A 14,950-nucleotide genomic window follows, 5' to 3' on the forward strand; every position below is an offset into this window, starting at 1 on the left:
TGCTAATAAACGCGATGTTGCAGCGGGGAAATTTACTAAGCATTCAAAGTCTGTTTTTATTTGTTAGAAACAATTGCATTCAAAATAAATGATCATTCGCAAACTGCTTTCTTTAATTGATACGTCTTCTGCATTAGCAACAGACATGCACATACAAATATCCGAAGAAAAAATATAAACTGAAAGGCGCATGATATTCCTCTGGATGCAAAGAAAAAAAATGTTAGCAAACATTAACTAATCTTACGTTGGTTTTTCGGTTATAATTTCAACTTTTTTCTCGGGAGTTTTGGGGACTTCCTTCTCAGGAACAGGCTTTTCATCGATGGTTTTCCCTTCCTCCCTCGATTCCTCATGGAGAGTATCAGCACTAGTGCAATGGAAGAAGGAAAGATATAACACCTACGACAGACATTACAAGGCTATATATACCCCAACGGATGCACGGGATTAATCATACCATAAAAATACCAAGCTCTCAATTACTTTCTTCGAAGAACAACAGGACAGGATTACAGCTGAGCTCTTAAAAGTGTCAATAGGAAATCCAACAAGTTAGAATTGTAGATACTTAGGCGCCAAAATCTACCCAAAAATAAAATCTACTTAGCTTATCATAGAAAACGGGAAGCCTGAGAAAACGAACGTGAGGGTTTTAAGGGGTAACTAACCTGGCATTCTTTCCGTCCTCGAGCATTGCTTCCTTGTCTTTATCCTTGACACCTCGCTTACCCAGGACAGTGGCAGTCAAACCAGCATTATTGGTACAGTAACATGTCAAATCAACAATGACGACGATGACGAGAACAGCGATGACGACAATTCCTGCGATGAGACCCACTCCTGGACTGGCGGTTGATGCCTCGGGCTGGTCGTTGCCTGGAGGTTTACGAGCTTATCAACAACTGTTTATTGGATCGACACCGCCACTACTTGAAACCCAGACGCTAGAAAATGATTTCACACTTATTATTCTTAAGAGTAATGTGTATTTTTCCCTGGCAAGTTTATAGGGTTTCAGGAGGCGGTCGTCTTGTCTTCACTGCATTACCCAAGACACGCAACATCACCAGCAACGTCAATGCATATAAAAAATATCGTATGGCATATGTTCATGAATATACAGTTCCTAAAAAACTGCCTCGATGAAAAGCTATGCAGAATTGTAGCAAAAAAAGCAGGCTTTCTGGAATATATCAAATGTATTAATATATACATGAAGCAGATGCTGGGGCATATTATTGCTGGACTTTGTATGACAAACCACAAACTACTTCCCACCACCAATATTTGTCATATCAAGTTTTTTTTCGTCTCCCTTATCATGTTGCATGTCATTGGACAAACAGTTTTCTATGATAAAACTAGTGTGAGGTGTTTCTACGGTGACTATCCTATTTTCACTACACACTGTGAAAGCGTGAAGCGAGTGTTTATGTACCTTTAACATTTGTCTGTCTCTAACAGTATTCCTTACAGTTACATTATTAAATGTTAACAAACATGTGGGAGAGCCCTCCTGCCCGTTTGGTATAAGAGAGAGGATAGACAGAGCACTGAAATAAGAAAGAGAAAAAGAGAGAACGAGTAGTGAACATGAACAGCCACTACGATAGTCGAGGTGCTCAAGGCTTAACAAGATGACGCTGTTGTAGGGAAATCCGTTTATCCTGGCCCACACTTACACTACGTGTCGCTGCACTGTTGGGTTGGTAGGCAGAAGTACGGGTGTACGGTAGACAGTGGTACTGGCTGACATTGGCGAGAGTAGACAGGTGGCTGGAACCCTAGCTAGGCTTCCCTAGGGGCCCAAGCCAGAAAACACCAACTACCGTAGGTCGAGGGATGGGCCGGGGTGTCACGTCAGGGACAGGGACAGGGACAGGGGGGGCAGGGCAGGGCATGGACTGGGACACTTAAGGATAGGAGGAAGAGGGTAGAGGAACGGAAATACCTGAAGAGTCTTGCAGGAAAGATGAAAGATTGGGTGGAACAGTTGAGATTAATCGTGATTGATAAAGTCTTCAAAAATAAATCAGTCTCCGTGCAAAGTTTGGGGAAATCTGATTTCTTCGGGGGGAAAAATCCGTAGTGGGGAAAGAAAAAAGGATTTGGCCGGGTAAGGTTTAACGGGACTGGTACCTAAGGGTCGCGAGAGCAAAGCTAATGATACCTGTTATGAACAAATTGCCCAAGCGGCGGCTGTGTGCAAGCCTTGCATATCCCATTAATCACTGCGTTAACATATTATTATGAATGCACAATTATGTAAAAATCGAGTTAGATCAAAATTATCAAAGCAATCTAGTCTAAAAAATAAGACCATATTCATATACATATAAATATACTGTATATATATATACACACGCACATACGACATTGGCATTGGTCTAGAAAATGTTTAGGTGGTGATAGTAAAATCTTAGTTCTCAAATTAGGAAAGTAATAACTGCACATTACCACTCCTATACCTTTTCTTTAGATTCCTCTTTATGTTATAATTCATCGGTGACACACAAAAAGAGGTAAAATTAGTTGAACTCCTCGACGGAAAGAGGCAAGGTCAAAGATGGCGGTCTGGGCGGGTAACCTCTAAGACAAAACACACAGACTCTATCAAATGAAAAAAAATCGAGGTTGTGGATTAGGATAGCATGGCGGAGGCCTGGATGGAGTTGGGGGTTGGAGGAGGAGGGGAGGGGGGGGGATGTGGTAGTGGAGGTGGTGGTGGAGGCAAGGTTGGCGGACACCATGGGTTAGAGAAGCGTGTGTAAAGGGAGGGCGAATAACTATTGGATCCCGTTAAGAAAAAAGTAGGTAGGTAGGAAGAGGTCAGGGTGATGATGCCGAGGTGCTCAAGTGTCTGGTAGCAGCATTCAAGGCACAGAGGTGAGGTTGGGAGAAGGATTAGGGCAAGGCAGAGCGATTGGTGTACACAAACAGTGACAATGTACGAGGGGAGAGGGTTTCACTACGCATCTGTTAGGCTTTGAAAAATCAGCATTTGTGTGTGTATAAAGACCAAGAGACTATGCGCTAAGGAATGTGTAACCAGTATGCTAGTACTAGGAGTAAAAAGACGAGAGATTGATTTAGCTGTTCTTGGGCTAAACTATTGGGTGACGAAGGATCATGGTAAAAGGGGTCTCTCTCTAGTGGGGTATACAGCATACAGCATTCTAGAGGTAAATAATTCCACTCTTTATAAAGCCACACACAGAAATGTTTCACAACGAGCCTTGATGATCCTGGACGAAATTTCCACAAATGTGTTTGATTTAAAGGCCAATTCATAAGTCGACAATCATTAAGGCTTGCTCTAAACGTCCTCGAAGTGATAAATGAAAGGCTCATCTTATGAATATCTTGTATTTCCAAACAATTTGTACAATTTCTTAATTACACTCAGCATTAAAGTGATAAGTCGGGCGACTGGCAACTTGCAAAGGGCAAACCATTGGCTGTACCCATGCCAAGTGACGACCAGCGCGGGATGAACAACAAGTCGAAGGAATTAACCACTGCACACGAAAGAACTAGGACAGAGCGAGCCGAGGTGGTCTAGATGGTGGGGGTGTGGGGGCTCGTGGATGGGGGGAACATACAGCTCTCATAGGGGAGGGGGGTTGGAACTAATGGGGGGGGGGGGCGATCTCTTCGAACTGTAACATACATTCACAATACCTGCAACAACCTGTTCCATGAATATCTATTTTAGGTGTTAGACATATGGACACAGGTTGAGGTATGCTGATAAAGAGGGTACTGGGCAGTCTGGGTTATTGTTCTCTACCCTATAAAAAATCATGCCGGTCAAAAATAGGGAGTTTTTCTCTAAGGGAAAAAATACTAAGGAAGCTACGACTAAAAAGGACACTGATTGTAATCACCATGGAAAGCAATGGTATTTTTTGATCATACAGACAGTGGTGGCAGTAGCTATTATTCCTCATACTAGAAAGAGAACTTTTGGACTTCCAAAAGAACTCTCACAGACTATAAACAACCACAAGTGTCTTCCAATGTTTACGCTAGAGTGAGGTATGTTTATGTTAGGTTCATTGGGTGACAACACAGTAGAACTAAGGAACATTATCTTGGTTGCCGAAGGAGCGTTCACTTGTTCACTCTGTTATTATTTCCTACTGCCACGCGGAGCGTTCCCTAAGAGCTGTAGTTTCCCCGGCCAGAGCCACACCTTTGGAACAATGGTCTACTAAGGACTTACGATGGGAAGTTAGCCAGCCTATATGGATACTGACAACGTACAAGAAATAAAAAACGGATTTCCCTACGATTAGTAAAACATATAAAACGTTCACAACGTAAGAATAAATAACACAAAAAATGCTAAAGGTTTATAGACAGACTAAACTAAATAGAGGAATGTAATAAGGACCATAAACCAATAAAATAAAACACTTAGATCTTTTAATCGACATTCATGACATTAAAAAAAACCATTGGATCAAGGTGAGAGGACAACTGCCGGAGCAGACGGTGCAGCAACACGCCGGTGCTCATGCAGACACACACACACCGTCGCCCTCGTTGCGACCACGCCTCTTGTTGCATCCCATCACTGGTCACATTCCTTACCCTGGTGGGAGCGACTGCCACCAAGCATCACTCGCTATATATACATTTTTGCATATATATATATGTGTGTATATATATACATAAAGAGTTAAATAAATACAAACTGTGATGGATACAGCAAGAGTAAGTAGTGGCAAGGGGTTAAGCTACATAACAATGATAATAATAAAACAAATTTTGCGTGCTATCGAGGTGCATATCCACACCACTGTGCTCTGGCGAGAGTGGCGCCGGGGTGGATGACCCGTTTGGTTAGTGGATGGCAACCGTTTGGGGCGTCGGTGCCATTCCTCCGGAGGAAAGGCACCGCGCGCGAAAACGGTTGCATCTGCAACGGGAACGTTAACAGGATAGGGTTACATTTCCCGTATGTTGAGGAATGCACAAAGTGACATCCAAGTTCTGTGAAGTGAGAGACATGCATCTTGAGGACCTTGAAGCCAAGTGATTAATTAAACAAAACAAAAAATATATAATTATTAATTCTAGCATTTAAATTATTCACCATCCTCTCATTCTGAAGAAAACTCAAACATCGACTTTAGGATGAAGAAAAAAAAGCAAACAGGATCGTTGTAGTCATCTTGTGCAATTGTTACACTGGGAATTGTTGACAAGGCCAAAATGGTGGTCACCATGGACATACGAGGAGGAGGCCCCGCGAGTCGGTCGAATTCCAAAGTTTTCGGCGGGGACTTTCCAAAGAGACACGAGCGAGAGAGTCACATGTCGCCATTGTCGTTCGAAAAGTCCTCCTGACTTTGCAATTCCTCAACTCACGAGCGAGGGAGAACATGTAGCCTTACTTCGTTTCTCAATTGCAAAACATATTTTGCTTAAAATTTTCTCTCACCAAAAAAAAAAAGGGAAAATGAGAATTTGTTACTCTTTCACAACTAGGGGGGGAATAAAACGAATACCAAAACAAAACAAAAAAAAAAAGGGTGGAAATCCCCTATAAAAGGTGCAAATGAAACGAAGCGGGAGCATGTTCGACAGGACTCCACAAAATAAACATTGTTTTTACTCTGATGATGCCACCATTAAAATAAACTTTCCCACCGGCGCCACTACTCCAAGAGGACACTAAAAATCAGAGAAAAAGTAGGATTTCTGGCGAGGGGGGGACCTGAGGCTGGACAATCCTACCTCGACTCCTCAGCGTAGATAGTAGTAGTGGTAGTGGTAGTATTAGCAGTAGTAGTAGTAGTAGTAGTAGAAGTAGTGAGGGATTGGTAAATATTAAAAGTAGAAGAGACAAAAAGGAGAGATGGGGAGAGAAAAAACAGAATGATTGAGCTTTTTAGCAACACAACAATGCCTAGCAGAAGGAGTAGCCCTTTATTTTTTTTATTTTTTTTTTTGTCTTTCACGCCGCCACTACACCACACATATAACTATCGGAAACTTGGAAGTTCCTAACTGCTTATCACTAACAATGAGCTGATCTTTATATATACAGTGACACAGGCTAGGGTTAAAAGGTTAGCATAGTGACCATCATTGACACAATTCAGTTTTAATATCTTCCATGTTTATAATAATATCATTATCACCTTCAACATATCTCGAGAACTACAGGCTGTATCAAAATACTTAGTCAAATACATACTTATATAAGCATGTTTAAAAAGAGTTGTTGTTAAGGCTTGCCATTACTCAAGTTCACACTGGATGGTAGATACTCTGCAGGTTAGCAAGCCTTATCAGCAACACTTGCAACATTCATAGTAAACCACTATAGAACAACGCATGTACTAATTAAGTTACTTTTCCACTCATCAGTTCTCACATACAGAGCAATTAGCTTATTACACTACAGTTGTGAAGAAGAAGAAGAAGAAAAAAAATCATCTTCCGGTTGAACATGGCAATCACCAATCAAGAGGATTGCAATACCAGCCTAACAAAAGTCTCGGCATAGAAAGAGAGAGGAAACGTTAACAGACAAATGGCAGTGCAGGTTTGCCACGGCACTCAGACCAGCAGGTGAAATCCCTCGCCATGAGCTGTTCCAAAGACTGTTTCAATGACAAGTAAACAGCAGACTGCAATATGTCTGTTGCTGGTGGAAGAGTCTGTTTCAGGTTTGATGACCAACTCCCTGACTGGAACTCGGATACCAAATCATCACGACTTGTTATCGCTAATGCATGACAGTAATTTTGCATAATACTGCAAAAAATTTGGCATTCGTTGGAACATAGCTTATCCTGCCGGAGGCCAGCAGCCCACATCTGACCTGCACCCAAGTGGCACCTGGTCTCACCTACAGCATGTCACACGACACGCATGTCTCACTGATACTAGTGTTAAAGCTACTCTAACAAGGTCAACTTTTGTTAAATATTCTGCACCTTTCACTGGCTCAAGAATTCACTAGTCATTGGTCGTGCACTTAAATCATATCTATTTCAGATACTCAAAAATGTAGTGTTCTACATTGTGAAAAAATAAACTAAACATTTTCTTTCCAAAAATATCCTTAAAAAAATTCTCAGTATCCAACATCAATGTTTGATGATCATCTAAACAAAACTAAGCACTCTGCAATATTTATAAATCTTGCATACAAGGAAAAAAAAGAGTGTATTGCTAACAATACAACACACTCCTACTATCTCCAAACTCAACATTCAACTTCAGAGAGAAAGAGTGGAAAAAAGGGAAGAAAGTACCCTTTCCTCATGCCATCAACCTTTCCAAAATAAAAGAGAGGGACATAAAAGAAAAAGAAAAATTTACAATGTTCTTATCACGAGAGACTACACTCACGGAAAACACACCACAAGTCTCTTTGGATCAGTACCTCAAGCAGAAGCATAACGTCAATCTGTGTGACCAGCTATAGATAGATAGTTATAACGTGGCTTTTACACTATTTGAGTCCTATGTCACCTGGCACTGTCCTCTTGTGAGATGATGCTTCGTTTCAAAACGCAAAAGTCACTGAAACGTTATCTTATGGCTTGTCTCTGATCTTTTTTTTCTCTCTCTCTCTCTTCAGCATCACTGAAACAAATCAGTAACTGGCCAATCTTTGAGAAGCTGATTCTGCTGTGTGAGATTATGAGGAACTTGGATCTTTTGGTCTTGGCTTCTTTCTTTTATTTGTATCTAGTCTTTTCTCAATTTGCCATTTGAAGTGAGTGGTGTTCAACTGATATCCAAATATCTATTAGTTATTTGTGCCCAGAATAAAAAATCATTAAAAAAAAAAATAAAAAAAAATAAAAAAAAAATAAAAAAACAGAAAAACGGAGCATAACTTCTTATCCCAGTAGCAAGTGAACTTTTGACTCAGTTCACATTCACCAATGATAAATTCAAACACTATTAGTATTCATAGAAGGACCTGTTTCCAATTCCTTACATTTGAGTAAGGATACACCAAGAAATATTGCAAAATGGCAGATCCATCCAGCCATCAGAAAATCTTGCAACAGTCCTATTTCATCTGATCCTAATTCAACTGCCTATACATATATATATAGATAGATAGATATATTCCTTTCTTTATCACTTATTTTGGTCCTGTTATAAAAAAAAAAAAGAAAAAAAAAATCTGATTCCTAAGTTGAGTATAACTGGTAAGTATGCATGACGTAGGCCTAATGCGTAGTGGCGGCCGTGAGGGCAGAGAGAAGGCAGCAGCAGACAATAAGCAGAAAGGTACCGTGGGCGGGGGCACTGATGGAGGGGGCAACGCTACTGTACTGCACTGGCGACCCCGACCCGCTACCTGGCGGCGCCGATGGATCTGTAATACACACAACAACCCCACACTCAGCAACACAAAAAAGAGGGACCCACGCAGAAGACATGGCTGTGGCATTAATGAACAAAAAGAAAACAAAAAGGTTTTTTTGGGGGGTGGAGTGGAGTGGAGGCCTGGCTGTATGATGCCCGGATTCACACCTGGAATCACACAAGCCACTGGCCAGGAACCACATTAAACCACAAAATAAAAATGATGTGAAGAAGAAACCACATGAAAGACATCCATTCATACACACACACACACGCGCGCGTACACACAAACACATACGCACACACACTACATTATATCTACATGATTTATGTACTGCAAATGAAAATGCAATCTTTAAGGAACAAGAAAACAAATATGGCATATATCAAAACATGCAAAAGAGGTGATCATTTACGTTCTTCCAACAACAATTTACATTACATTACACTACAAAATCAAAAGTGGATTTATCTGCGAGGCAAATTTACATGTGCTGCGAAGTCCAGTCTACTGATCTCAAGCATGCACTGAATCGAAATTGAAAAGTTCGATTTAATACAGAGAAGACTTCAAAAACATATACTGCAGGTAGATTTAGACGTGAAAAAAGGGGAATAAAACAAACCAACTAAACCACAAACACACAGATGTCAACATACACCATCATCATCAGTCCACACACATACATAAAACACTTAATAAAATCAAGTAAATAAATTTCAAACTGATGCAATATATGGCATTCAAGAACATTCCATAAAGAAAATAATTTTAAAAAATCTAGATAGAATAAAATGCAATTTTTGAATAATACTGCTATGTTGGAAATGCAATGGAAATTGGAAAATCAAAAGATTGATTTGCAAGATTTTTCTCCTGGTTACTTGACATGAAGGAAATAAACAACTATTTCTCAAAATGAAGTCTAAATGATTTGGTATTGGTACTGATCTCTTGACAAATAAATTCTCATAATAATTCATTCCATAATATTGACTTTTGTGGACTAAACAATTAACACAAAATTTAATTTCTTCTTTTTTAACAGAAAAAATACTAATAATAGCAATATCATACACCAAAAATGCAAAAGATGATTTATCATGCAAGGAAGTACTGCTGAAAGATCAGATGACTGAAAATGATATTCACTATATACATAAAATTTACAAATAAAATGAATGCAAGGTAACAAACCTAAAAAATGAAAACAAGAGAGAAACGGAGATGAGAGAGCGAGAGGGTGAGAGAGAGGAAGAGAGAGAGAGAGAGCTAGCTAACAATGGAGAAGATGAGATGGAAACAAAGCCACCACAGGCCACTGGGCGTGGAATGGCACAGCACTAAATAATTCAAGTCTTAAATAATAACAATGGTTGTCACAGTAACTGAAAAATAATCACATAAATCGGGTTATTTTTTTGGAGAAATCTTTGAGAGAGAGAATCATGACGTGGATTTAATTAATAAATATATGGATCTGATCCAAATATGAAAAAAAGAAGTTGTCGGAGAAGAGAAGGAAAAATAAGATTAACCCCATACACATACACCACTCATGATGAAAAATGAAGAAAAAAAACGAAGAAGAAAAACTTGTGAAACGCAAAAGCGTTCGTCTTTTGTTTTACATACCATGCGCAGTCTTGATGACTGCTTCGGCCGGGGTAGAAAAGCCAATTGCATTATGCGCTCGCAGTTCGATCTTGTAAAAAGTGCTGCTCCGAAGACCCTTGATCGTGTAGACTGTGGCTGGGTACTCTACTTCCTCGGCGTTCTTGGTGCCAACGCTCTCCCACTGACCTGATGCGTTTTGCACCTGCACGGAGACAGCCAGTAGCCAAGGCCTTTACTCACAGGAAAAGGTAGGAAGGACAGGATCTACTTATGCAAATCCCACCACCCCTTAAAATGTACCACTTTACTATGCTTTGTACAAATATTTTTAAAAAATCATTGGGGGAAAGGGGAATCAAAACGAATATATATTTCTTTTCAGCAAAAAAAAATTCTTACACGTTGGCCAAGTACTTTCCAAAAAGTCTCTCATATCCCCTGCTATTACTTACAATGATCAACCACATCAAGAGGACAACTCACCTGGTAGTACATGATTTGGAATACATCAATGGGTTCACCATTATCAAGAGGTGGCTTCCATCGGAGGGTGAACTTGTCAGGGTAAGGGATGGCTGTCACACCCTCCTCCACATCGAAGATAAGCGGCTCTTCGGGAACCGAGATGTGTGGCATTTGTTCTTCCTGCGAGTAGGTGTACCGTAAACATTATGTACCTCGTGTCTCTGGACGATTCATTTCTACACATATTACACTTAATTTTACAGGATATTTTTGTATACTTGTATGTTTATAGATGGTTGTTTGGTTTCCATTAATCTATTCAAAGCACATCAAAAAAAACTTCAAAGTGAACGGAAAGTTACCTTCTCGCCACTCCATTCCCCTTCGCCAGCCTCACTTCTTGCAGCAAAACGGAACACGTAACTCTGCAGTGGCTGTAGTTTGTCGAGTGTATAGGTCTGATCTGAAAGACATAAAAATGGGGTTATATAATGCATACGGAAATTAAACCTTCCGGACTGTTATCAAAATCGGATTCCTTTTACACACCCTTAGTCCAATAGTGAGATTCTGCGTTGTCCCAGGGAAGGTCCTTCTCACGGTACTCCACGAGGTAACCCAAGACGGGCAGGCCGCCGTCATCAATTGGTCCCACAATGTTCCAGGTAATGGTTGTTGCCGTCTTTTTCTCAACCTGTTGAGGTCACAACCATATTAATAAAACGATTCTATTACACAGTACATAACATACGATCCATTCTGAAGTCTGTGCAGGTACTGTCAGAGATAGATACATCTCTCAAGCAAGTCATACACAGCTCTGAATGAGGGCCATTCATCAGCCATATACTCTTAGGTGGAGTGGCTATAACACTTACCTTGGCACTTGCTACTGGTCCAGGCACATGGGCCTCCTTCAGTTCAATGTCAAACTGCTTCATTCCCAGTCGGTTCGTGGCCTCGCAAGTGTAGGCGCCATAGTACTGGTTGGTGACTGGGGTGACCTTGAGAACTCCAACGGGGCCGATGGACAGGACTTGCATATTGGGATCATTTTTGCTGATTTCCTCGTTGCGCAGATACCACTGAACTGTTGATATAAAAATAAAAAAAAAACGTGATAAAAATGTCAAAATCAAGATAACAGCTGACTTTAAATCAACAGGTGACTTTACCATTTCAATTTTTTTTCTCATCTGACAACAATAACTTACTTGTAGCATTAGGAATAGCTGTGGCAATGCAAGTAAGATTAACTGCCTGCTGCTGCCATGACCACTCAACGTCCCTGACTTGATCCTCAAAGGTTGGCATGAACTCAACGGTGATGTGGCCCCACACTTGAGTCTCTCCCCCTTCGGAAGTGGCCGTGCAAGTGTAGAGTCCATCGTCAGTGCGCACTACTCCGTGAATCTTGAGGCTGGTGATGAAATTCATGATTTGAAATATGGATGTAAAGGTGTATAAATCATAAGACAACTATATAGGCAAGTATATCCATGTATTTAGAAAAGGACGCATCAGACACAGGCATACCAGGATATATCTATATCAAAGAGAGGGTTAGATGAAGAGACGGAGGAATGGAGTGAGGGGGGAGAGAGGGGGGGAGAGGGAGGTGAGAGAGAGGGAGAGTAGGAGGTGAGAGAGAGCGAGAGAAGGAGGGGAGAGAGAGCGAGAGAAGGAGGTGAGAGTGAGGGAGAGAGGGAGGTGAGAGAGAGGGAGGCGAGGGAGGGGGAGGGGGAGGGAGAGGGGGGGGAGAGAGAGAGAGAGAGAGAGAGAGAGAGAGAGAGAGAGAGAGAGAGAGAGAGAGAGAGAGAGAGAGAGAGAGAGAGAGAGAGAGAGAAAGAGAGAGAGAAAGAGAGAGAGAGAGTCTTCTATGACGAATTCCAGTGAATGAATCACAGTGCCACCTACATGCCTACGCGGCGGCCCTGATCGTCCTCGGTCTGCACGACTTCAATTCTGTCGTCGTTGTTGATGCCATCGACGAAGGGGTTGTCGTTGGAGAACTTCTGGAAGACGATCTTGGGCATGGGGTCCCCGGTGGCGACGCAGCGCATCTCCAGATCCCTGTCGACCTCCTGCGTGATGTTGAGGAACTGCTCCACCTTGGGCTTGGTGAGGACCTGCAGGGTGGCCTCGGCCGTGTCCTCTCCGGCGGGGTTCTGGGCGGTGCAGCGGTAGCGCCCCGAGTGGTCCGGCCGGAGGTCCATGATGGTCAGGATGCCCTTCTCGGAGTCGACGTAGTAGCCCTCCAAGCCCTCGAGGGGCGTGTTGTCCTTGTCGACCCAGGAGTAGGTGGGCGCGGGCTTGCCGGTGGCGCCGCACTCGAACGTCACGGACGCCTTCTCCACGCCCTTCTCGTCGACGGGGCGCTTGTCGATGGCGGGCGGGATGTGCACTTCCACCTGGATGTCCCGGAAGTCGATGGAGCCGAGTTCGGGCACTCGCGCGCGGCACCTGTACACGCCCTCGTCGGCCTCGCTCACCTGCTTGATCAACAGGCCGTCCTGTAGGATGATGTGGTTCTCATCTGCAATGGACAAGGGCATCCTCAGGATCTCACCTCTTGGCTCGCTTCTCTTTCTAGCGCTTCAAATACAATCCACAAACAGAATTTTTTAAGGATAACATCCTAAGGATTGTAATTGGACAATCGGAGCGCTGTCAACATCACCTTCAAACGTCGTACGCTCTGCGGAAAGAACTTTCACCCTCATCCCCTCCCACCCCCACACACCCTGTATCTTATAACTACACAACTCTTCATCTCCCATCCCTCCACCCCTCCAACCCCCTCCTCGAGATCAAACCCTATTTACCCCTTTCCCTTTCCTTCTCTTCCCTTCCTTCCCCCCCAGCCCTCTTTTTTCCCTCACGCCCCCCCCCAAAAAAAAAAAAAAAAGCCACACCACCCTTGAACCTACTCCCTTCCCCTTCCCCTCCCCCTTCCTCCCGGCCCTCTTTTTTTCCCTCACGCCCCCTCCCCCCCCCCCACCCTTGAACCAGCCAGCACCAGCCCCCCTCCCAGTCCCCATCCCTCCGCGATTCCCTTACCGTTCTGCAGAGGGTGAAGGTCCTTGAGCCAGTCGATCTGAGGCGGGGGCTTGGACTTCGGGTTGCAGCGGATCTTGGACTCGGTGTTGATGATGGGCGTCTGGACTTCGGGCGTGTCGCCGAAGTCGATGTCCACTGTGGAAGGGCGGGGAGGAAAGATTTAGTATTTGGAAAAAAAGGGAGTGATTCGTATTAGATAAAAGGATAAGGGAAATTACTCTAATTTCTTCTTTAAAACAAAATGCGTCAAATTTCTAGAGAATTTTTTTAAAGATTTCTACTGAAACCAAGTGCGTCAAATTTGTAAAGAAACAAAATTTCTCCTGAGACAAAATAAGCTTAATATCTACTGGCTGAGAAGCAAAATGTGCTAAATTTCTGCTGAGAAACAAAATACACCAAAAGACATAAATGCACTTCTCTTTCTTCATAGATTTCTACAAACTTACTTTCTTAACAATTTAGATATCAAAATTTGAAGAAATGCGTTCCAAGTTCTCTGTAAGATTATAAGGCTCTGGATTAATGGCGCAAAACGTATTTTTCTAAAATCAGAGAGAGCGAGAGAGCGTGAGCGAGAGCGAGAGAGAGAGAGCGAGAGAGAGAGAGAGAGAGAGAGAGAGAGAGAGAGAGAGAGAGAGAGAGAGAGAGAGAGAGAGAGAGAGAGAGAGAGAGAGAAAGAGAGAGAGAGAGAGAGAGAGAGAGAGAAAGAGAAAGAGAGAAAGAAAGAGAAAGAGAGAGAAAGAAAGAGAAAGAGAGAGAAAGAAAGAGAAAAAGAGAGAAAGAAAGAGAAAGAGAGAAAGAAAGAGAAAGAGAAAAAACAGAGATAGAGAAGAGACACGCGCTCCACCTACCGAAGAAATCCACCATCAGTTTCGCCGACAGCTTCTGGTTGCCTGCGTAGACCGCCATGCACTCGTACTCTCCCGAGTCCTCCTCCCGCAGGTTCTGGATCATGAGGTCAAGCTTCCCGGAGCCTTCGATGCTCTCCAGGGCGATGATCCTGGCGGAGGCAAGGGCGAGTCCATGTTAGAGACGGTATGGGGGAGTCCGCCGCCACTCATGCATGACTGTTTATACAAGCTGCAGTGATCCATCCATTTCGGAATATTTTTTTTCTTTTAAGAGTTCTTAAAAAAAGTGTAGACATATTTTTTTCGTTTTTTTATCTTTGTTGTATTTCTATTGTTTGTTTACCAAGCATTTATCTTTTTTTTAAGTTAGAAGGATTAATGGTTTTAATCTGATATGCAAAAAATGATATGGCTGTCAGCCCTTCACAAAGAGGGAACTGTATCTCTGATCTTCATTTATACCAACAATAGAATAAAAGGAGAAACAAGAAAGGAATAAAAAGAAGAAGAAGAAGATAAAGACAGATAACTAAAGGAGTCTGACTAAGTAGCAAATTTACATTCAGAGAGGAAGTAGAACAGACGAGGTCAAATGCTTAAAAAA

At 42.4% G+C, this 14,950-nt stretch overlaps 1 protein-coding gene across 12 annotated transcripts in view; it reads right to left on the reverse strand.

Annotated features, from left to right (window-relative positions):
- The window catches only part of Fas2 (neural cell adhesion molecule fasciclin 2), a 144,916-nt gene that overhangs the window by 8,872 nt on the left and 121,094 nt on the right, over positions 1–14,950 (reverse strand). For 5 of the 12 annotated variants that reach the window (XM_043010269.2, XM_086550819.1, XM_043010270.2 and 2 more), the window contains 12 exons: positions 14,347–14,495; positions 13,493–13,627; positions 12,350–12,968; positions 11,647–11,852; positions 11,311–11,522; positions 10,982–11,126; positions 10,795–10,895; positions 10,451–10,612; positions 9,986–10,169; positions 8,276–8,359; positions 672–879; positions 248–370 (listed from right to left, as the gene is read on the reverse strand). In XM_043010269.2, coding sequence (XP_042866203.2) covers positions 248–370; positions 672–879; positions 8,276–8,359; positions 9,986–10,169; positions 10,451–10,612; positions 10,795–10,895; positions 10,982–11,126; positions 11,311–11,522; positions 11,647–11,852; positions 12,350–12,968; positions 13,493–13,627; positions 14,347–14,495 — 2,328 coding nt within the window. The remainder of the gene's footprint in view (positions 1–247; positions 371–671; positions 880–8,275; positions 8,360–9,985; positions 10,170–10,450; positions 10,613–10,794; positions 10,896–10,981; positions 11,127–11,310; positions 11,523–11,646; positions 11,853–12,349; positions 12,969–13,492; positions 13,628–14,346; positions 14,496–14,950) is intronic. The other 7 variants (XM_086550828.1, XM_086550826.1, XM_086550829.1 and 4 more) reach the window with 4 other exon arrangements.

Source organism: Penaeus japonicus, unplaced genomic scaffold, assembly GCF_977035675.1.
Source record: "Penaeus japonicus unplaced genomic scaffold, GWHDUDI00000001_assembly GWHDUDI00000024, whole genome shotgun sequence".
Classification (NCBI taxonomy): domain Eukaryota; kingdom Metazoa; phylum Arthropoda; class Malacostraca; order Decapoda; family Penaeidae; genus Penaeus; species Penaeus japonicus.